Source organism: Haplochromis burtoni, unplaced genomic scaffold (assembly GCF_018398535.1).
Source record: "Haplochromis burtoni strain Fernald_Lab_line unplaced genomic scaffold, NCSU_Asbu1 Contig_127, whole genome shotgun sequence".
Lineage (NCBI taxonomy): Eukaryota > Metazoa > Chordata > Actinopteri > Cichliformes > Cichlidae > Haplochromis > Haplochromis burtoni.
Window position 1 is genome coordinate 801,493 of NW_024582488.1, and position 23,372 is coordinate 824,864.

Sequence of the window (23,372 nt, forward strand, 5' to 3'; positions counted from 1 at the left end):
CAAAGGGTTAATGGTGCTGCCTGGAGAGCTGACCAGAAGGAATTCTGAGCAGCTCTCTATAATTTCCAAGCCAAGAAACAAACAGGTTTAAGATGCACCATTCACTTCTAAGATTATGGCGCCAGAGCACTGTTTGAATCCATCTGCCAATCACAAGTCATAAAGAGACTGCCAACAGAAACAGAAAGAATGCTGCATCTTCAGGAAATAATTCAGCAACTGAGAGACTCACAGTATTTACAGGACCATTTTGAAGCTTTGGTCACACAAACTAGATCTATATACATCCCACTGACAGTAGTCGGCAAAGAGAAAAAGGAAGCAAGGAAGGAAATAAGAAGGGACACAAAAGTCATGCTAGAGGAGGCTGAGCAGGACATTGATGGTGAAACAGCAGAAGAGGTAGATGCAGTAGGTAAACAGGAAGGGAGAATCTAAGGGGTTGTGTGCCACCTGGTGGCAGGTCCGGGAGAGAGTGCGGCGGAGGGTGCCTAGCTGGACTCCCACACCCACGGCCAGACGCCAGGGCGCAGCCGCCACAGCTAGATAGGAAAGTCGAGTACCTGAGGGTTGGAGGTCAGCCGAGGGGGCAGCTGCTGCCATCGCCCTTCCAGGGGCATCCACGGTCGTAGTAGGTATTTGGGGGGTCTGATTCTCCTGCAAATGACACAAATGATTTTAACATCAGCCCTGCCAACGGAGATATGAGAGCACTCTCAGAACATTTTTCCAGCCCTATCCTGATTTCCACCAGGATTTCTTCAAGTAAATAAAAATGGACCTTGGCTGTGACTGGAGCAGCAGAGGGAGCAGGCCTCTTCCTCTGAGCATACCCAGACAGGCGGTAACAGTAGTGGGGCTTGCAGTAAAATTTTCCTGTAGGAGACACACAGAGCATAAGCAAATAGGTTAAATGCACAAATAAACGCATTAGGCAAATTTCACCTCATGGAGTCTGTGGGCTGCATCTACTCTGTCGGGAAAAAACAATTCCTTTCTGTCTCAAGTGCATTCAGAAAAATCAGGAGGTTCTGTTCCCACAGCTGACCGTGAAAAAGCTACTGTCCCACTGAACAATCTGTTGCCTGTCCTTGAGCACAATAGACACCTCCCAGCGTGGAAAAATATGGAATCATAAGACTGCACTGAGTCCGAGGTGGGGGTTACCGCAAAAATCTCCTACAGCTGTCTTTTACATATTTAAAACCAATAAATTTTGAAAAATTATGTGGCTGTAACTTCATTTTTTGAATCAGAAGATGGCTCTGCTGCATTCCTCGGCTCAAAAAAACAGGCTGAGAGGCCATGGCGTGATCACACCACAGGAGGGCAGCAAACGTGCACACAGTCAAAATCGTTTCTAGATTGTATGTCTTCAAACGAAGAAGCATCTTTGCAGCTTTACACTTTAGTCATTATATCGTACTCAAGATCATTTCAGTCTATTTCACCTTGTAGTTAATGGAATATAAGCACACGTGGGGCTGAAACCATTTGGAAAGCTTACCGTCCTCGACGTCAAACGCATAAGAGGACAGTCGTAGAGTCGTGCCGCAGTAGTCGCACTTGAAACAGCTGCGATGGAAGAACTTCCCCTCGGCACTCAGCCTTTCCATCACGTACACGCGTTTTCGGCAGAAGAAACAAACATCGCTGCCTCCGATGTTGACAGGGAATTCTTTCCTGAGCGAGCCCTGCAAGGGAAAAAGTACTGAATCAATCTTTATTTATAAATGAAGAGAAACGTTCAAACTGGTGCACAAGGAGAAAGTTATTGTTAAGCCAGACGCTCACATCAGGTCACTACAAATGTTTGAAGGATACAGATATTATTTACAAGCTAATGATTCCAAAATACAGCAATTCCAAAATTATTCATTAGTGAGAGAGGGATGCTTGCAGGCGAGCAGCAGTCCAAATTACAGGGACTCGTTGGGAAAACACACTCTGCAGCTACGGGAGAGAAGGAAGTTCAAATGTGGTAAAAGGAGCACAATGTGCAAAAAACACACTCTCTGGGAAGCGCTGCAGTGATCTGTGTAGCCACATGCCTTCTACTCTACAACCCGAGTGCTTACCAAATCCCTCTTTTCAGGTACATGTGTGGGCTTGGGAGACTGAAGCTGACTGGCTATCTGCTCGGTCAATGAGCTAACGCCCCCTGTGTACATCCTTACATACTGCTATCAACAGCAATGAGAGAAAGAAAGAAAAATAAGAGGACAGGTAGAGAAACATTAGAAATGCTGGATGAAAAACAACGTGAAAAACAGAAGGAAGAGGTGTGTGTGCGACAAGTGCTCAAACACAGCAGACAAACAATGGTGTCTAACAGGGAATTTACACAAGACAAAGGAAGCGTTTGCACGCTGGACTGGTCGAGTGTTCAGACGTGTGTGAGGCTCCACCAAAAGCAGCAAACACAGTTCCTGAGAAAAACCTCAAAAGTTTCATGTTGGGTTTACTACCAAGAGCTGGATTTGGAAAAAGATCAACTATCACAGTGTTTAGACAACTCGCTTAAAGCAGTCATGCAGTTTTTATTCGCTTGCACACACAAAGTCACTCATGCTGCACCGTAAATATAAACGAGCTGCAATAATCTGCAAAAATCTGCAAAGCTGCGTTGCTAATTCCCAAATTCAGCAAGTGTTTGGCATATGAGAGCATCTTTGGGTCGAATTCTGAATTAATCTACACCAGGATTAGATTTCAATCTATGAAACCTCAAAGAGCTTTAAAAAGGGAAGAATCTAGGTCGACTGTAGCATGTGGCAAACCTAAGCCACGAAAACTATTACTGTGCACCGCTCTGCTAAATTGAAAGTTGGCTCGTCAACATGGGAATTACACTAGATGAGATTTTTGCTGCCAAGCTGCTCTTACAATCCAAATCAGCTACTGAGTACAAATAAGCGTGGGAATTATAACAGAGTTCTGCTAAGATTACTTTAATATCTGTTCAGACACAGTGACGGATCACTCGCACTCACTAATCACAGCAAACGTGCTAAACAAATGAGTTTGCTCGCATTTCTAAACAAGCAGCCCGACTTTCAAGCAAACATCAAGTGAGATCACGTTAAGCGACTTGTGCTGGAAAGTGAGGTGCATCATCTTCCTGACAGGCCAAGTGCACGTTTAGTGTGTCAGCGCCACGACACGCCATTCCTTCCAGGCATAAAGTGACTACCTGTCTCAAGGTGTCAGACGTGGTGGGGGGAGAATCAGGGGGGCTCTGGGGGCTGGCCAGGCGCCACTGTTCCATAAAAAAGCGTGATGGCTTTTTCTTAGGCTCCAAAGAGGGAGAAAGGAGAGTTATTAGAAGTTCAAGTAAATCTAAAGAAGAATACTAATGTATTCAACTGAGAAGATATTATGATTTACTACTTATTCTGTAATATCCTGCTGTAACAACAGCCTCTCTTTCCTCTAGAGTTAAAGACTTAGGTGAGACAAAGTTGACCCAAAAAAAGTGCTTTTGTTATAAATGTACAAATATTTAAACCTGTAATCATCAATCTGTGTCGATAGTTCGAGTCACCTGTTGTTTGACTGGCTTGCCCTCAAATTGTAAAGCAAGTTGATCAGCCCTCTCCTGAATACTAAGCACACACAAGGGCATTTGGCCATCAGAGTCCAGAGGCTTTGCTGGCTTCTGCAGAGAAATCACCAAAGGGACGTATGGTGAGGAAAACGTTGCTAAATATGAAATCTCCTTTTCATTGTGGTAAAAGCCATAGACTGCTGTCATTGTTCTCAGATTCAGGCTGACAAGCCTTTAATTTATGCAGTGAGTAAATAAACAATGAAAGCAATTTCCTTTAGTTAGCGAGTGTATTCAGCACAAAAACAACAGATATGAGATACTTAAGCATCGATTGGCAACAGTCAAGTGAGCCTTTAATTCCTGTTAGTAGGGCTGCCACGATTAGTCGACTATCAGAATCGTCGATGACTAATTTAATAGTCGACGCGTCGTTTGAAGCTTTGTAAGATCACAAAAGACGCAGGAATAAGTAGCAGGATTTAAGAGTGTAATAATGGACTGAAACAGAAGATGGCAGCACTGCATGTACAAGGATGCCAGCTGCCGTTAAACCCCGAAGAAGAAGAAGAAGAAGAAGAAGAAGAAGCTGTGTCCCAGAATTCATAGCGCAGCCCAGCTCAGTTTCCAACAATGGCGGCAGCTAGTTAGTTTTAATGTTACTCTTATTATTCTTTCTGGGTCACAAAATAAACGTTTAACATATTTTCAGGGAGAATGTAGCTGTGTAAACCTCAAATATCTGCTCAGTTTATCAGGACACCACATATTTTCAAAAGCGCTCCGACGTTTTCGGAGACGTCTGTTACCCACTAGCTCGATAGTTAGCCGGGGGCTAGGTCACTAGCGCCGTGAGAACACCGGACTCCCAAATCGTTGTCAAACCCACCGCCGTCTTTCGCTACTCAGATTAAACATGATATATGAGTCACTTAGATAACTTAAAAATGTTATTGTTTGGCTTTTTTCAGTATTTTATTTGTTCCTGAGTAAATCGGTTTGGCTGAGATTAAAGTTATAGTTTTCACACAGCTGAATAAACGTCAAGCAGACAGCTGATTATCAGAAGTGTGAGATGCTCGAGAATTTACTCCGGTGTCCTGTTATATTTTAGATAGCAAGGAGTTTATTAAACTTCACCGAAACAATCTGCAAATTTCATTAAAATTTAACAAACTATCATCTTGTCTTTATTTTTAGTTAGCACAGACCTTAAACACTTAAAGCTGTAAGCTAATGATAGTTATATAAGAGCAGATGCTGCTGGTGCAATAAGCTGTAGTTTTATGTCCAATGGATGATGATCTGATTAGTCGACTAATCGCAAAATAATCGGTGACTAGTCGACTATCAAAATAATCGTTTGTGGCAGCCCTACCTGTTAGTAGCAAAAATCTTTCTATGAGTGGTAAGTTTCCTGACATGCCACAGGTTGAGTCTCAGTCCACAGCATCCAAGAAATAAAAAAGAAAAAAGAACCTTTCTGGCAGAGTCAAGAGAGGAGAGTGGTGAACCAGGAGCCCCAGTCAGGCCTCGGGACATGTACCACTGCTCTAAAAAGAAACGGGACGGCTTTTTCTTAGGCTTCGGGGAGGGAGAGGGAAGGGGTGACAATTAGCCTCCAAATTGAGGCAAATAAAACACTTAGAAACCGCAATTTTCATGTACAGTGTTCACCTTTGGTGGTTTATCGGGTTTGCCTTTAAACCTGGAGATTAAGCGCTCAGCCCTCTCCTGTATACCAGGTATGCGAATGGGTCCTGGGTCAGTTGGGTGCAGTGGCATCCACTCCTGTCAAGGGAGCTCAGTTGAGACTCGATTTCTTTTGGTGGAGCTAATGAGCGACTTGTTTAATATGTTGACATTTTTTCTTTAAAACAGCTTATTACAGATACTCAAGCCATAATCTGAGTAACCACTGAAACAGAAGCGGCAGAGGCAAGACGACTATGAATGCAGTCGGTCATTTACCCCGTGTGCCAGAGGCCTCTCATAGTATTCAAGTTCCTCTTCTTCCAGACTTTTACATTCATGCTTGAAGACAGAAATGAGCAGACACACACACAGTGTATTAACACTTCAGTTGGCACCGAGCGCACAGACATGAGCATAAAACACAGTTGCTGACTATCATTTAAAGAACAGCTTGTAATGCAGGAACCCTGACAGTGCTTGACAATAGATCAAAATGAGCCCAGGTCTCCTGAGGCTATATGTTTACAAGCCATCACACCCCAACAACATATACCAGTCAGCATGAAAACAAGCTACTACTCTGATAATAACAGACACCACCCACTCACAAGGGAAGTAAACAAGACTGAAGCCCTCTTGGGGAAACACGGCATTTTGTTTTCATCTATGCTACACACTGCAGAGGCCAAATCAGGGGTTCGGGACACATAATTAGAGCAGGAGAGTAAGGGGATACTAAATGGGTCGGCCATGGATTTGTGGCCGAAGACAGAAAGACACAAACAGACACAGATGGCAGACTGCGTGTCACCTCTGAGTGGAGAGAGAGCGAGGAAGTGGAGGAGGAAGAAGGGAGCAGAATGGTTTTCTTTGGGCAGCTCCGAGAGCCCGAGCTGTACAGCTGGTCTGCGCCACTTCTGGCCTTGAGAGATGAGGGGCAGGAGCAGCAGATGATGATGAAGAAAAAAAATAATAGGTGAGCTATTGCTAAACGTGAATATGGTTGAACTTCAACTTATCACATCTCACACTGCATTGAGATATTATAGTGCTTTACAAAACCTGTAAGAATAAAAAGGTTACATTTGTAGCAGCTTATACATATGACTGAGAAGTAGTTAATAGAATTAGTGTAGTTTCACTTCCTTTTTGTTAGGCTTAGTCACACAACAACCTTATCAAAGCCTGGCGCGCACACACACACACACACACACACACACTAAACAGACAATCTGCATAAGGCAAAAAGCCTAAAAACCCCTAAAAAAAAAGGAAAGACAGTTGAAATATGCTCCAGTGGTTTTATAATTAACCTCAAAATAAAGTTTAGCATGGAACAATTCTCCAATATTGACAATTAAAACGTCAAACCGCGTAGCATATAAGAGCGACTTTCTGAGACATTTCCATTCCAAACACTCTCCGTAGAGAAGTACTTGGGATTATCAAGATTATTTACAGTCTTTCCAATCGACTTTCAACTAATTTACTCAGCAGCTGGGGACTTACTGTGTACTGAGAGGGAATTTTAAAACAGCAGTGAATTAATTCTCTTTAAACAGGAGAATTTGAGGCCTTAAATCAGTGGTTGTGATGTGAATGTGTAATCTAGTGAAGAGACAAGAAAAGGCAACTTCAGCAGGTGTCAGCAAGGGGAAACTGATTCTGGCAGTTAATGGTGCTCTGTCGACCTGAGTTAGGCCAGCCAACTATACTCAGCGGCCACTTTGTTAACGAGAATCAGCTACACATATGGCGACAACCCAAAGCATTTATGCATGTAGACGTGGTCCAGACTACCTGCTGAAGTTCAAAATGAGGATCTGAATGCAGAAGAAAAGGGTTTTGAAAGTGGCACGAGTGTTGGTGCCAGACAGGCTGGTCTGAGTATTTCAGAAACTGCTGATCTACTGGGATTTTCCCTCACAACCATCTCTAAGGTTTACAGAGAACGGGATGGAAAAAGAGGAACCATCCAGTAATCAGCGGGACGGGTGAAAATGCTTTGTCAGAGGAGAACGTCCAGACTGCTTGGTAGGGCTGGGCCATATCATACCGTTCACGACAATACCGGTATAATGTTAGGCAATGACAAGACTATGAAATATCGCGATAGAATATGGGTAAAACGCGCATGCGCAGTGCCTTTGTTTTCATACGCACATGGCGGAAAAAGCTTGGCGGCGACGGAGAATGAGAAGAGTGAAAGCGGATCGTTAAATGAAACGGATGAACCAGAACTGGTTTGTAAAAATGCTGCAGCTTCACTGGTGTGGAACTGGTTTAGCTTTCGTCCGTCAGATATACACCTAATTACATTTTTTGGTAGAGCATGCTAGCGGGCCGTCGTTATTACCGCGTTTTTCGGAAAATACGGCGCACTTAAAATCAATCCTTTGATTTTCTGAAAAATGGACCGTGCAGCTTATAATCCGGTGCGCGTTATGTATGAATTCTGGTTGTGTTTACTGACCTCGAATGGATTTTATGTACACGGCGCACGAAAATCTGTCAAAAATGTTGTAGCACGACTTTGCTAAGCTACGAAGCCGCTACTCTTGATGGATTGTCGGAGCGTTACAGCTGTCGTAGGCAGGAGCCTCGCGGAGTGATACGTACTGTGCTTCAACATAATGTTACCGTATTGTGTGTGTATAACCTCTTTTTAAGTTTTGTGGATATTATACATGGTTATGCTGAGGATATGTCGGCCAATTTCCACTGGAAATGCCTTTTGGTTAAACTGTCAGCGAGGAATTTGCATCCACACTGTTAAATAGTTATATAGCTTTAATGCACATAAAAAACAGCTGCTTGTTTAAGTGAAAATACATTATTAGTGCAAAAAAAACCAAAACATCAAAGTTGTGGAGTTGTAAAGTATTTTGTCTCGCGTCAATTATATCGTCAGTTAGATCGTTATCGCAAATTTTCAAATATATATCGTGATAAATATTTTTGCCCTGCCCTACTGCTGGGAGCTGACAGGAAGGCAGCAGAAACTCAAATACCCAGTGATTACACACAAGGTATGAAGAAGAGCATCTCAAAATGAACCACACACTGAACCTTGGAGCAAATGGGCCAGCACATCGGGTGCTGCTCCTGTCAGCTAGCAACAGGACACTTTGCACTGACTCGCCAAGCTTGGACAATAGAAGATCAGAAAAATGTTGCCTGGTCTGATGAGTTGGGACATTCAGATGGTAGGGTCATAATTTGACTTCAACATAATGAAGGTACAGCCTTCTATCAACGGTTCAGGCTGGTGATGGTATATAGACATGGGGGATATTTTTTGGGTCCTTTAGTACCGACTGAACATTGTTTAAAAATGTACCTGAGTATGGTTGCTGACAAAAGGACCGAAAAAGGTCCCAGGGTGACACAAGGGTTATTAAAAATGTACCTGAGTATGGTCGCTGACCACGGACACCCTTTATGCCCACAGTGGCCCATATTATCATGCTGGCTCCTTCCAGCATGAACGGAGATCTCAAACTGGCTTCTTGGATATGACAATGAGTTCATAGTCCTTGCATGGTCTCCAGTCACCAGATCTCAATAGATGGGCACCATCGGGATGTGGTGGGACGGGTGTGTCACATCATAGGTGCGAAATCTGCAGCAACTGTGTGACGCTATCGTGTCAACATTGACCAAAATCTCTAAGGAATGTTCCAGCACTGTGTTGAACCTGCCATGAAGAATGAAGGCTAGAGAGAGTCCAGCCAATCACTGACGAGGTGTAAAAAGAAGAACAGTACTAAAAAGGAACAAGCGGAAAGACTGACGTCGTGGGTGTTTTTAACGGTTATATTTTATATGCTATTATTTATAAACATTGGTTTTCATTAATGTTAACTTGCGTATTTATAGAGACACGTTATATTTTTGAAGCACACTTTTTTTAATTGAAAGTAAACTTCACTATTTATTTTAGTACATAAACTGTCTTCTTTATTCATAGTTAGAGTGCAGAGCTGCCTCCATATCCAGCTGCATTTCTCCATCTGTGACACCAGGAATACTAAAAACTTGTCTGTAAAATATTTTTTCTTTACAAATAATTTGCTTTTTATAACAAAAGTCATTCACTCCTTTTCTTTTTTGCAGTTGCACTTGTGCAGGTTAACGTCTTACTTAGTCACACAGGACGACCGTGTTTCTGTGGCCTTTGTATGCAGTTGTCTCGATGCATGCTCAATCATCCAGGTAAGTAAATCCCAAAAGGTTGATCCTGTTCATCTGGACATCCAGATAAACAGGATCAACCTTTTGGCCTTTGTATGCAGTTGTGCAGAAATAAACTACCAAACAAAACACAAATATAAATATAGATGTTTTTTAAGAACGTGAAATAATTGGGAAGGTTTTGTTGTGATTAAACAAAAACTTTTTTTGAAACGAAAACAATTTTATTGTAAAACAGTCATGTGATGCTTGGTGAGGCTACATTCTCTTCCACTTGCTTCTAGACCAAAACACCAATGTATTTAAGAAGGGGAGGCTACATAACTAAATAACTAACCATAGCTAGCTAGCTAACCATACCTGTTCCCCTCTGCTGGGCAACGTCTGACACTTGATCATCTCTTTGTACCGAATGCTCAGCTTCTCCTGCTGCTGTGTGCGTCTCTGAACCAAGACAGGAGAAGCAAGGATGACTGTGACTCTGCTTCTACTTCCATCTCTCTTGGACACAAACAAACACGCACGCACACGAAACCGTGCAGCTATCTGACTGGAAAGTTAAACAGTCACACAGTTTTGCACACAAGCTACTGTGTTAGTTTCTCCAAATCTCACACAACAGATCTCAAGTCTGCCCACTACAAAGTGGGCTCAGGGTCCGACAGCTCAACACAAAGTGGCTTTCCCCACTATGAAACACCACGGGGATATATGGTTAGTCTAGCTGTTAGTCTCTACAAGGCTAATGTTTACCTTTCTCCATGCTGGGACAGGTGCCAGACGCACTGGCTCTCTCACAGGGGGTGGGGAAGGGGGCAAAAGATGGTCCAGATTGGGCAGCGAGTCCCCCTTTGTAGTCAGTTAAAGATGAGTGACAGCGAGCGTGGCCAATTAAAGGGCCAGAATAACCATGCAAGGCATCGTGAAATGGTCCATAATGAGGGTGGAAACCAAGGAGAGAGCAACAAAAAGAAGGAAGTGAATCATGTATGAGTGGAGACGCAGCAGTAGGAAAATATGTCTTCAGAAAAGATAAGGAAATGACAAGACAGCATAAGTGCATCATGTGGGGTGAACTCTATATTTATAGAGACAATGCACAGTAAATGTCATGCAGAATGTAAATAAAAGAATGTTTTTACCTAAAAAAATAAAAATAAAAAAAATTACTCTTATAAGTAGGGATGGGACCGGTTCTGACATAAACAGTAGTAACCAGACCGAAAAGCAGAGCACACTTCGGTGCTTTTTTCCTGAGCTGTGATACACTTTAGATTCTAGCCAATCATTTTACGTTTCCGAGGATAGTAGGCGGGTCCAGGTACGTACGTTCTTTTAGAGCAGAGCTACAGATTAAAAATGCCCAAGGCGAAGCGGTCAAAAGTCTGGCTGTACTTCACAGCAAAAGATGCAAACTCAGCAGCAACAAGTGCTTTAAGCTGATACTGTGATACTGTCAAAGGAGGTAACACCTCGAATCTGATGAAACACCTGGCGACGCATAGCGTTTTTTTAAAAGCCGAGAAATGCGCCGTATTTGATAGCTTGCTGCGAGACCTCACACCGAGCACATCTACTGCGGGTGTGGTGCCTGTTATCGGACCCGGAGTTAGCAACATCCCCCAAGAACCCGAAGAGGAGAGTCCTGGCCCCTAGCCCTGCCAGTGTAGCAGAAATGATGAGGATGATGATGCAGCAGCAGCCGTTCTTCTCTGCGTGAGTAGCTTAATGTTGTTCGTGTGTAATTTACGTTGAGTAGGCTAACCACGTTATTACATTAATGCATGTAAGGTGAACTAGCAAACATCATCATAGCTACATGCGGCTGTCTTCTTGTTTGATGGCAGATACTCCCTTCACCCTGGCCAAAAAGGCTAAAATGACCAAAGAAAAAGTGGAAAACAGTTAAACATGAGAGGTTTTTGGACAAAGTTTGTGTTTTTTCCATTGTTTAAGCACTGCTTCCAGCCAAGAGTGATACCATATATGCCCCATAGCTGCAGAAAAGGCTAACATTGTTATCTTTTTACAAAAAAACAGCTGAACATGAGAGGTTTTTGGACCAATTTTGTGTTCTCCATTCTTTAAGCACCGGTTCGAGCACCGTTTAAGCACCGGCACTGTTTCAAAAGTGCCGGTTTGGCACCGGTATCGGATCAAACCTAAACGATACCCATCCCTACTTATAAGACTTTTAGGACCTTATCTGCAATCTTCATAGATTTCAGCGGCACACAAACCAGAAGAAGTTTTCCCAAAACAATTACAAAACGTCTCTCTTCTCTCCGCCAGCACTATTGTCTACTGTTTCAAAAGCTCACTTCTCCCTCCCACTGCTCTGTTGGTCATCAGTGGCAAGAAATCCAGACCACTGCGAACCAGTTCACCCAAGCCCTCCGAGCCCAGTCAGCACTGTGAGTCCACCCACATGTCCCAGGAACAATACAGAGCCTGACCAACATAAGCATGCGGGACCTCAGCTCATTAAAACAGTGACCTACAGGTCATGACATGAAGCATGATATTCACATGTTCATCACAATGCTGATTTAAGAAAACAAACACAGTCAGTGTGCAAATATAACCGCAGCTCCTAGAACATCCAGTAGGCCTCTGCATCTTTTCCCTGTGGCTTCATCCTGATTTCCACCAGCTGTAAAACCACAAAATGAGACGACCAGTTTCTTCCATACCTGTCGTTTGAGTCCTGTAGGCTGAGTGGGAGCATTCTCCTCAAACTTAGCAAGCAGCTGGGTGGCCATGACCTTCACTTTGTTGTTGTTCCCCACAGCAGCAGAGTCCATTTTTCTCTCCGACAGGATCGCAGGAACAGATGGCCTGTCGTCACGATTGGTCCTCGATACCTCGTCCTGTGAGAAAGTAGTCGGGGGAGAAAAAACACAACAAAACAGCTAAACTTTTTTGGCAATCACTGCCAGTCTAGTGGGATTAATTAGTTGGTTCTGGTTGGCTAGACTGCTCAAGCACTAATCACAAGATGAACATCTGAGACGCTCTGCTGTCAAAAATACTCACATCTTCAGACTGGCTGGTTTTCCTTCTCTTCCCGTCTAAATCCTTCTCTTTTTTGTCCTGTTGAAGAAAAGTCATGTGATATTTTCCCCCTCAGCAAAAAAAAGTTAAATAAATAAATGATGAAATGCTGATTTTGTTGCTTTAGGAAGAAGTGAGATATACTGGCATGTTTCAGACACTGACCTTGGGGTTTCGTTTTCTGGAGATTGCTATGCTCTGACCCAGCTTGCTAAGGAAAGATATGGGAGACTTTGTGCTCGATATCAACGCAGCCTTCTCTTCTGGACTCAGATTTTGGTTATCTGAACAGATATCCGTGAAATAAGAACATTAACAGAAAATAGCAATTTAAAGTTCTTTCAAGATTATACTTATTTTTGAGTAAATGACCCTTCTGATCAGAGATCGTCACGATGTCTCTCAAAAGAAAATTACAGAATAAAAACTCCCACTGTAGAACCATCTCTCACCTCCAGGTGGCACTGTGTCCTTAAACATCTCATAGAACTGACTGAGGTACATGACCATAGAGAGTTTGTCTGGCTCCACCACAGAGGACATCTCCTTGCCCGTCATGCATGGTGAGATGCCAAATTCCCTTTCTGCCACGTCAAAAGCTAACTGGTTGTTCTTCTCCTGGTCTCGTTCATCCAGGGAATCAAAGTCACTGAGAACAGAGAAGAGAGACCACAGACAGTGAGAGGCAAGTAGTGATGCCAAGCATCTCAAATGCAAACTAAGGGAATGGGGCTGATAGGTGCTTGAACTACAAACGTATATTACATATCAAAAATATAAGAACTTGATCCTTGTGGTCATATAAATTACACTTGAAAAGGTCCAATTAAACCACGACTAGCGTGTGCTCTTAGAGTTTCATTCAAAAAAAAAAAAAAAAGAGTATTGCAATAATTTATTTTTTAAACCCAAAAACAGGTCACATTTTCGCTGTTCTAAATCAACTGTTGAGTAAAAGTATCTGGTTTTAATGCCACTAAACTGTCCGTTGTGTTCTTGAGCTAGCTGAAAACTGTTAGTGGTTGCAAACAACAATGCAAGAACAGTAAGAGTAAACCAAATCAAAACAATAAGGCTGTAAAACAAAAATCAATGAGCTTCGCAACATTCTTAAACTGTTCACAGACTTTATAGCAGCTTTAAGAAAAAATGAAATAAAAACTAATAAAAAAATAAAAATGCCAAATGCAGATCTGCTAATACACACACACACGAATAAAAGAATCTATCATTCTGGGGAAAAACATCTGATGCTCGGTAAAATAGTGGAGGTCTTTTATTTCTGTCTTCCTAAAGAGGATAAAAAGCTGACCTAAGTGTAAGATCAACAGGAGAAATCTTTACTAGAAAATGGGAAAAACTGACTGCTTTTTATCAGAGAAGTGAGGATGCTGAGGTGCAGGACTTAACCTTATGCACAATCTAGATTGATAACACGTTTAAGTAGAGTTGTATGGACTGATGTGCCCCCAGTGTGCATGTTTGTTTGGTTTAAGAGTATAAATCTATCAAGTATCCCACAGTTAGTGATGAATCAGCAACATTTAAGAGAAAAACTGTCCCTTAGCTTTAGTTGTACTGGAAATAAACCACAAACACTAATGATGAAGCACTCGTGTAAAGCAGGTGGACAGTGTTACCGTAAATGTCCTCATTACCGCAGCTGAAGGTACCATTAACATGGCACATCAATACATCTCAGCTGCAAACAGCATCCATTTAAATGCATTACAACATCACAACAAGCGCTGAGTGGGACCTCCATTATTTATCTTAACCATCATTTACACAAACACACATGACGGCAGTTTTCCAAAGGTTCCTTCACTCATCCTTCTGGCTCATCAGTAGCAGCAAAGAACAACTGCTACCCTACTTTGTAAAGGTCGGGCAGGAGAAACGCTCTAATAGCTTATAATGTTAATTGCCGTGTAGTCTCCAGAGGATAGCAAACCACATTAGGCATTGTGGATGGAGATTGCGTTATTTATATTGTATGCGAGGGTGAGCAGAGCGTTCATGTATGCTTGTGTGTGGGAGAAGAGAGGGGGAAATGAGGACATCTCAGCCCTAGGAGACCCATGGGGGTATTTTAATTGGTGGCTGTCACCTCATTTACAATGATATACAAGGTCCCAACCAGGCAGTAAACATCATTTTCAACCAGCAAACACATAAACACGGCAGACCAGTCATTCTGAAACGAAGCAGTTTCAGTCCTTTCTTTCAAACCACAATGGGATATACTTGGCAAGGTTTGTACAAGTTCACAAACTGGGGGAGGAAAACCTTTCCATCTATGAAATGTCAATCTCCGCGTTCTAGATGCATTTTCTTTAGATACTCACATAAGATCAGGCCTGTATCTGTGAATTAGGGCACAAAGGGCCAGGCCGCTCTTCCAAGACATGGTGAGGTCTGTCACATTAACATTCCTGTAGCCCTCTGTTTGCCTCTGGCACCAGTTGAGCAGCTTACTGGACCGAGCTATGGATTCTGATGTGTGGGAAAGAAGACAAAATTAAATGCTTGGTGTGAAATCTGCAGGTGGAACAGCATCTGAAGTAAGCAGGGAAGGAAACACAAACTGTTTCTGGGCAGCGTTACATGTCTCTTGCTGAGCAATCTCATAGCCTTGGGTCAGGCAAGGCTGAGCAGCAATGGGGCCCCATCATTCATGCTAGAATCAGTGTTTAAATGAGCCCATGGAGAAATATTACAAACCATGAAATGTAAAGATTTTACTGATGTAAGAAGAAAAGGATGCAAATGCGAGGTTAGGAAAGGATGCAGAACTCACATGAAAACTTTAAACAGCTACAAGTAGCTTTAAATGCTCGATATAGCCATGGAGCTTGAGTGAGTGGATCAATAACCGAGTTAGTATACGCAAAGGAAATATCATGGAGTCTCTCCAAAAGGTTTCATCACTCCAGTATCCACGTCATTCATAAATATACAGAAAGACTCATCAAATTTGTTAAAACTTTTAAAGGTCCCTGAAAAGCAACGCCATGCATTCGGGCTTTGTGTTACCTTGCAACTGCTTGTCAAGCAGGCAGTTGTCTAGAGTGAAAATAGTTCAGTATTACATTTCAGCAACAGTGACGGCAGCAACTCCTACACTGATTAACCAGCCTATGCCATATCATCTACAAGCAGAAAAGACACAAACCATTCCTGGCCAACTTGGGGGTTGATGAGTTGATCACGTTCTCGATTTCGATGCGAACTTCCCTGCACTCCCCTGTGTCAAACAGGTGCCGCACCTGCAACGTCAAGATGATCATTTCTCGCATGAAAAAGCGTATTTGCATAATAGCATCAAACACAACCTGGTTTAAGCTAATAATGAAATCTTAAAAAGAGGCACTGTGGCTTGTTAGTGCTCATACTCACTTGGCTAGGTTTGAGGAAGTTGAGGCTTATGTTGGGGTAACGAGTTGTAGGATCCACACTGTACTGACTGAAGTTCTTACTGACATTTTCTGGTGTGGTCTGAGGCAGAAGGCGGTATATGCTTTCTCTAAAAAACAAAAGCATCCCCATTGGGCGACCTTAACTGAGTGAAATGTAACAAAAAAGCAGCAGTGTAATATGATAATGCAGTAGCAAATCGCGATCACATTGCTCTCAGCGTCACAACAGAACATTACGGGCACATTCCAGTCAGTCCTTACTACAAACTCTTATCCTATTAGTACTAACAGAGGTGGGACTGATGCTTGAAATCTCACATTTCCTAGTAAAGCACTTTGAGATAAAAGGGTGTCCCTGAAGAGAAAGCACATCGAAGAGTGTGGCTGCAGATATGTATGAGCACAAGAACAGAACAGGTCTTGGCGTGCATGCATTAATGTTTCCACGCTCTCACCTCTCAGCCAGCACCTCAAGAGGGGTTTTTCCTTGGGCCCAGCTCTTCACCATCCAGCCCGAGTCCATGGCTGCCAGGAAACCTCGGGCTATGCCAGTCCCCATGGGCCAGAAGGGCTGGAGACAAAGTAAGCACATTCAATACCCAAATATGGTCAAATATGCAAACTATAATAAATATCAGAGATAGAAACGAGCTTTAAATCAACACCTTAAGATTAAGAATTTTAAAACAGTCTCTTAAAAATCTTTAAAGGGGACAAATGCTTTTGATATGTTGCATTACTGCTTATATGAAGTGTGTCCAAAGTTTCAAACAATGAGATCAGCACAATCCGAGTAAGGAAAACGCTCAGATTCAGACAGTACAAAGCTTCGTTTCCAAACAATTATTTCTACTCTTGTGCTTTCCTAAGCAGATTTCTTTATGTCGTAGCCACAATGATGATTGAGTTTCACTGAAATGATCATGTGGCTTCTGCAAACATACCCTGGTACTTTTACCAGGGTATGTTTGCAGAAGCCACATGAGGGGCAGCCAATCGGAACAAAATACACTTTGGGAGTTTTTTTCCAGAGAAGGAAAAACTAAAACAACTACAGACTTACATGAAGGGCCAGTACGACATTTTTACACAGTCAATTTCTCAGTTATTCTAGTGAAGTCCCAACGCAAGAAAAGAAAGAGTCGATCACAAGTCATCGTCATTCCTCTCACCTCTAACAAGCTGTCGCCAACAAGCGCCACTAGCAGCTTGTGCCCATTGCGTTGGCGCACCATGGCGGCATTTTCTGAAGCATACATGCAGGTGAAGTCAAACATTGCTACATCAGGCTGGCCGTAATGGTTGATGGCAAAGTCCAGTGTGGGCAGCTGGTGGTTGGTTGAAAAATCTGCAGCTTCACGTGCATAAGACAGCAAGGCAGCCTGGTCTACGTTGGCTCTGGAGAGCAAAAGCTCGGTGTCTGCATAGTCCTGCAGGGGAAGCAGGTGAGATAAGAAGCGGCCTTAACATGAAAAATTCATGAAAAATAAATAAAAGGAAACGATTTCCCCCCAATTGTACGTTAAGATTTAAGATTTTTGAGCTTTAAGAGCTTCATATGCCCGGCCATCTGCTGCAACCCAACCAGTCACAGCAGATGGCCCCGCCCCTCCCTGAGCCTGGTTCTGCCGGAGGTTTCTTCCTGTTAAAAGGGAGTTTTTCCTTCCCACTGTCGCCAACATGCTTGCTCATAGGGGGTCATATGATTGTTGGGTTTTTCTCTGTATGTATTATAGTAGGGTCTAAAATTGAATTGAATATAATACAATATGAATTATATAACCCCTTTACCACATAGAGCCCAGAGGATTTGCACTGGAATGAAGTCTCTCTAACATGTAGCATCAAATCACTGCACGCTTTGATAGTGACATGCTTTCACAGAGGGCGGTAAGAGATACATTTCTTCCATCTTCAAGCTCTCTGGTCTTCCAGTGGTGGTGCGTGACGGGAAGGGTGGGGCAGTGGAAGATATTAACAGGGGCTGTTTTCTGATTTGTAGTTCTGCCATGAGCTGTGCTGACTAGCCTCTGTCTTCCTCTATCTCTTCAAAATTAAAAAATAAAAATGGCTACACTGAGCTGTTTAATTGCTATAAAAGGAGCTCATCATACTGCACTGTAGTCGTGCTTACATAATCCAAATGCACTCTGTCTTTGGACCTCAGTGTATGCCCAAACGTCATTAACTCCCCATAAAAACAAAGAGCTGCACATCCATGCACAAATCAAAAACAACAACAGCTAAAAAGATCTCTGCTTAAAACTTAATGCAGACATTTATGCATCTATATCCTTTATTAATATCACTACACAAAGACAGACATGCCAAAAGGTCTTTCCGGTTTCCTGTGCAAAGTGGCCATGGAAAGGAAACTCCCGTATTTAGCGAGGACACAAATAAGTAGCAAGTGCTTAAGTTGGTTTGCTCCAGAATACCGTTGGCTTGGTTAGACCATTAGGGAAAAAACTGGAGGAATTTACAGAGAGAATAAAAGACTGAAAAACAATGAAAGAGTGTGAAGAAAAAAAAAAGGCAGAAAAGAGAAAGAAGGACTAATTTTGTTGGTTTGAACAAGCATACAGAGACGAGCAAGCGCTGTAGGCTTTAATCACTCACATGTAGAATGACTCCTTTCTCCAGCAGGCTCTGTTTTTTGGCAGTCATCACAAAGTAATGCGTGTCATCCTTGTAATAGACGATATTTTCCAGGTCAATGCCTAAAATGACCAACAGAAAGATGTAGTGTTACATAACAAACACAATCATTTTCCTTTTTAACAGAGCTGACAATCCTGACGTCATTTGAACACAAGAGCAGCAATTATGCCTTTCAAAGCACATAACCAGAGCCTCGGGGACATTGTCATGTCAGCGGCAAACTGTGGCCGGCTTGGCGTCAAACCTAAGTATTTTAATTGAGTGCGCTGACCAATTTTTAACTATGATCAGAGCACAGATTATTTGTCCAATTTCTTTTGTTTTTGGCATCAACTGCTTCCTTTTGCTTCTGCTAGCTCCAGATCTTGCAGTTACCAGTAACAACAACAACAACAACAACAACAAAAGCACATGTTTTATGTTTTATGTAGTATCCGAAATTCTTAAACTGCATCATAACTGTTACACAGACAAAAAGTAATGGAGGAGAATGGAGCCATGACAGACCGGTTGCTTCTCTGAGGTCTTGAAAGAACTTCTGATTGAAGATGAAGGCCACGCCGCTGATCTCTTCAACTTTTGCCTCTGCCGTTGTGTTCCTGTTAATGAAGTTAGCAGTGATGGCGATGGCGAGCTTTCCCCGGAACTCCTTGCGCCGAAACCCTACAGAAAAGCATGGATGATTGAGGAAGGCCTCAAGGTTAGAAACCAGTAACTGTTCACTCCGTTAGTGAAGTAAAAGAACATAAATTAGAAATGTTAAAAATCACGCTACTTTTAAGCGCATACAATACATAGAATATCTAGAAGCATCTACAATTTCATGACATCGTCTGTCCTGCAGACCGCCTTCTCCAAAACAGTCGAATTAGAGGAGAAACACTCTTGTGCAAAGCTCCACTGAGGTCTCCATGTGTGCGTCCCAACACTCATAGGAAACAGACCTAGTTCAACAGTTCCTATTAACTGTGCTTGGAGAGCAAATACTGTCTGAAGTTGAACGTAGAAGCTAAGATGTACACAAATGCTCATTCGGCCGTGAGGAGCAGAGCGAGGTCAGGTACCCAACCACAGCTGCACACGAAGTGAGATCATAATCATTCTAACTGGCCTCCAACTCGACAAACAGTGCCGCTTCATTTAGTCAAATGCATTACTGATGCATTATTCCCAGTCTGCGCATGCAAACTCGCCTGGTAACGTGTTTCTCCTTCCATCTGCTCCAATGATGACATCAAACTCCAGCTCGCTGACGGGGTGTGTCCTAGGGTGGATCTCAGCTCTCCAGCCAATTCCTAAGAAAACACAGAATGTGTAATCGGACAGAAATGCATTAACAGAGTCGACACGCATAGGCTCTGACAGATAGTTTCATGCACTTTTGGACACATTTGGCAGCTGCTCCATTTACTAACTTTCACTTTCCTGATCTTCAGGAGGCTCAATAAGGCTTTTAAACTCTACGTTCACGTGGATCTCGATGCCCAGCAGGAGTGCCATTTTGAGAAGCATAAGCTGAAGCTGCCGAATACCTAGAACACACACAGAGAAAGAATATGTAAAATAACTTTGATATATTTTGTATTAGTACCAGTAGAAGAGCTCAAGAGAATCACGTCTACTCACTGATATGATCGATAGCACCAGCACAGAACTTCCCATAGAACTTTTTGGCCCCGAGACCCCTGAGATCCTGGATGGTGAAGGGCCAGAGGTGCAGCACATTGTTTCTAGAAAAGGCATCTCTCTTCTCCAGAATCACAACTTTGGCCCCCAGGAAAGCGAGCTCGATGGCTGTACGCAAGCCACATGGCCCCGCACCAATGATCAGACACTAAACAGAAAATGACACAGAAGCTTCAGACAGGTTTTAAGGAAGCAAGTCGAATCTATTCTTAACTTGCTTTCTTGCTCGACTCATAATCCACCTATTCAAGCTTCAGTGTGTAAAACCCCACACTAGCATCTAACACTCAACTTAATAAAACGGTCTAGCCTATAGCTGTTTAATAGGCTTTACCATTATAAGATACATCTATCTTCTACTATAATTATGAGCAACTCCCTAACTACAAAGCCCAAAGTGAAGACATCTTCGGCCTAGTGGAAGAAAAATAAAGATATCAACATACTGAGGATCATATTGTTCAGTCTGTTAGATGTGAATGGGAACAGGAGCCCAAGCTAACCACAAAATCCAGCTTTAAAACAAAACAACAACAACAACAACGATTTTCAAATTATGCTGCCTTACCTTTGTGTTGGCACAGGCACGGCCCTTTTTGTACTCCTTGTGGCTGGCCCTCTTGTCTAGCTTGGCCCAGAGGGCCTTGGCCTTCCAGTAGTTGAGTTTGGACTTGAGTTTGTGATAGAAGATCCTGTGATCACTGGGCTTTACTTCCAGGTGGTCACATAGCTCCTGGAAGGCCTTGAGAATGCCCTTACATGTGGTCGCCTGGACAAAGTTGTCAAACAGGACATGGGACTGATTCACCCCATCTCCTCCAGCCGCACCAGCACCTCCATCTCCCATGGTCCAGACTAACTCCCGGGCTATGAGGCCCCCTCACCCCCAGAAAGGGGCTTCTGGGTCCAGCCTCAGCTCTGGAAAAACCCTCTCTCTGCTAGAGAGCTTTAACTCCCAGCCTCAGGAATCTTCATTCTGTAAAAGAGAAAGAGCGACAAATTAAAAAGTATTAAAAAAAAACATACATATTGTTACAAATGTAACAATACTGGAAAAGAAAACATGAAAGATTATAGTTTTCTCACATGTGTGAAATGGAGAATTTTACAATGATGATTTGTTGTACAATATTTTACATCAAACACTTAATGTCCGGCCTCCAAAGCACTACATTCACAAATCCTACAGATGTGAATCTGCGATGAACAATTTCTGATCTGGCACAGTAAAAACAAACAACATTAATTAAAAACCACATCAGTTTATGTCATTCATGACCTGCAACTTCTTGAGTGTCACGTATGTCAATTCATCAAATGCCTCCATCCTGACCATTGTTTTAGAAGGAATATCTGATACGTACATATGTTATGATTCTGGAGACCCAGGAGAGTAGCTCAAGTTAACATATTCATTATTTTATGTTAAGTCTCTAAAGTGTTTGGATGTCTCATCTAACAGCAGAGGAAGCTGTGGAAACAATTTTGGAGGGAGGAGAGATATTTTATTTTATGCATACCGTCCATCTAATATTCTTTAAAAACAGTCCAAATCAGGCAAAAAACATTCCCATGATATTCCTCAGGTATAACACCAGGTACAAAATACAAAATTACCTTTTTTAAACTTTCTTAAGTTTCTGTGATCATTTTCTCAACAACAAGTATTTTCATCCCATATTTATTTATTTATTTATTTTTAATTTTGCACAAATCTTCCACCTGGAATTTTATTTTGATGAATTTGATGACCGAATGCTTCTTAGCAATCTATTTAACAGCACAACTATATTTTATATATGACGACTTCTGGCTACTGTCATTCCTCTGCAGCATCGTGACCTTAAACAACCCTTTGTATTTCTAAGCATGGAGCTGGACACAGGAAAGGTACCGACACAAAGCCAGACAGGAAACACACAGGGAGAAAGTGTATAGATGCGTCCTCGTGGCACAGACTCACTTCCAGACACAGGAAATGGTGGGTTCACTGCTAAATACACTGTGAAATAACACAACAACCCTTCTCAGTCAAGAAAATCATCTAGCTCTAATAAGGGTCTCTGAATAGCTACATGGATATACTGTGCACAGCTTTATTAAGCTATTTTTAACCGTTTTAACCTCCAGGGGTTAGAGATCATTCATGTTCACTGATGTCTGTAGCTTTGCTGTGATGAATGGGGAAGGCCCCGTCCATAACAAAGTGGATTTGGCAGTAACGTCTTCATCAGCTCTGACCAACATGGCTGAAAGTATACAAGGTAGATTAGAAGGATGGAAGACTATTATAAAAAGCTCAAATAAAAAAAATCAAGCACATTGACTTAAAAACCACCACACAGTTGATCCGGTTTGTTGGTGGTTCATTTGTTTTTAACCAAGCAGAAGCAGTGTTTTGCATTTGCTCCGAGCAGCGATGCAGAAACTTTTCTTGCCTCTTTAAAGTGAAAATAAGAAAGATTAAAGCAAATAATTACACTTCTGACGTGCTAGGAATAACTCTTGCTTACTTTCTTACAATGAGGACAGCTGACAGGACATAACATCTCATGTCTATAAGGTACATAAGCTCCAGGCAGGCTGTATGCTAAAGAAAGCATAAAGAATGGATGCGAGGGTGAACAAACTGGTGTGGCTTTGTGCACTCGGAACATAATCTGGCCAACAGCTGCTCTGGTGGTTCTTGCACTGCAACATTGTTTAGGCTGGAATACCTTTCAAAGTAATTATTCTGAGGTTAAACTCTGCTGTTTTGAGGATATTACTAACTTACTTACAAAAACATTATTTACAACCACCCGTTTAGATTTAAAAGCTCGAGCTTTGTTCTCCACTGTCCAGGATGCTGAGCTAGTTCGTGGAAACCAATGTAGCCCCAGTCCCAGTGGCAACACGTGATGAAAGGAAGGCAGGTACAGAGGTCAGCTGGCCTCCTTTTCACACACTGCCAACTCCTCACTGCAGTGAAAACAGCAGGCCTTAGTTTTGGCTCTGCCTCAGTCAGTCAGGAACACGACTATAAGGGAGCAGTGCTGACGCAAACAGAAAGAGCCCTTCACCAGAACAGCCAGCCACACCATTTCTTCTTTGCCTTAACTTGTAGTGTACTTTAT

General features: G+C 42.5%; 1 protein-coding gene across 13 annotated transcripts in view; it reads right to left on the bottom strand.

Moving 5' to 3' along the window:
• The window catches only part of mical3a (microtubule associated monooxygenase, calponin and LIM domain containing 3a), a 77,691-nt gene that overhangs the window by 22,881 nt on the left and 31,438 nt on the right, over nucleotides 1-23,372 (bottom strand). For 6 of the 13 annotated variants that reach the window (XM_042224063.1, XM_042224070.1, XM_042224069.1 and 3 more), the window contains exons 3-30: nucleotides 20,825-21,232; nucleotides 20,197-20,404; nucleotides 19,986-20,102; nucleotides 19,764-19,865; nucleotides 19,078-19,233; nucleotides 18,529-18,629; nucleotides 17,082-17,339; nucleotides 16,365-16,480; nucleotides 15,890-16,016; nucleotides 15,666-15,759; nucleotides 15,527-15,556; nucleotides 14,839-14,986; nucleotides 12,943-13,139; nucleotides 12,656-12,774; nucleotides 12,473-12,529; nucleotides 12,130-12,306; nucleotides 10,190-10,285; nucleotides 9,797-9,880; nucleotides 6,054-6,164; nucleotides 5,519-5,581; nucleotides 5,225-5,338; nucleotides 5,027-5,131; nucleotides 3,545-3,658; nucleotides 3,194-3,295; nucleotides 2,079-2,183; nucleotides 1,508-1,694; nucleotides 782-876; nucleotides 564-657 (exon numbers count right to left, since the gene is read on the bottom strand). In XM_042224063.1, coding sequence (XP_042079997.1) covers nucleotides 564-657; nucleotides 782-876; nucleotides 1,508-1,694; nucleotides 2,079-2,183; nucleotides 3,194-3,295; nucleotides 3,545-3,658; nucleotides 5,027-5,131; nucleotides 5,225-5,338; nucleotides 5,519-5,581; nucleotides 6,054-6,164; nucleotides 9,797-9,880; nucleotides 10,190-10,285; nucleotides 12,130-12,306; nucleotides 12,473-12,529; nucleotides 12,656-12,774; nucleotides 12,943-13,139; nucleotides 14,839-14,986; nucleotides 15,527-15,556; nucleotides 15,666-15,759; nucleotides 15,890-16,016; nucleotides 16,365-16,480; nucleotides 17,082-17,339; nucleotides 18,529-18,629; nucleotides 19,078-19,233; nucleotides 19,764-19,865; nucleotides 19,986-20,102; nucleotides 20,197-20,404; nucleotides 20,825-21,103 — 3,556 coding nt within the window. In that variant the 5' untranslated portion in view covers nucleotides 21,104-21,232. The remainder of the gene's footprint in view (nucleotides 1-563; nucleotides 658-781; nucleotides 877-1,507; nucleotides 1,695-2,078; nucleotides 2,184-3,193; nucleotides 3,296-3,544; nucleotides 3,659-5,026; nucleotides 5,132-5,224; nucleotides 5,339-5,518; nucleotides 5,582-6,053; nucleotides 6,165-9,796; nucleotides 9,881-10,189; nucleotides 10,286-12,129; nucleotides 12,307-12,472; nucleotides 12,530-12,655; nucleotides 12,775-12,942; nucleotides 13,140-14,838; nucleotides 14,987-15,526; nucleotides 15,557-15,665; nucleotides 15,760-15,889; nucleotides 16,017-16,364; nucleotides 16,481-17,081; nucleotides 17,340-18,528; nucleotides 18,630-19,077; nucleotides 19,234-19,763; nucleotides 19,866-19,985; nucleotides 20,103-20,196; nucleotides 20,405-20,824; nucleotides 21,233-23,372) is intronic. The other 7 variants (XM_042224074.1, XM_005930344.3, XM_042224073.1 and 4 more) reach the window with 5 other exon arrangements.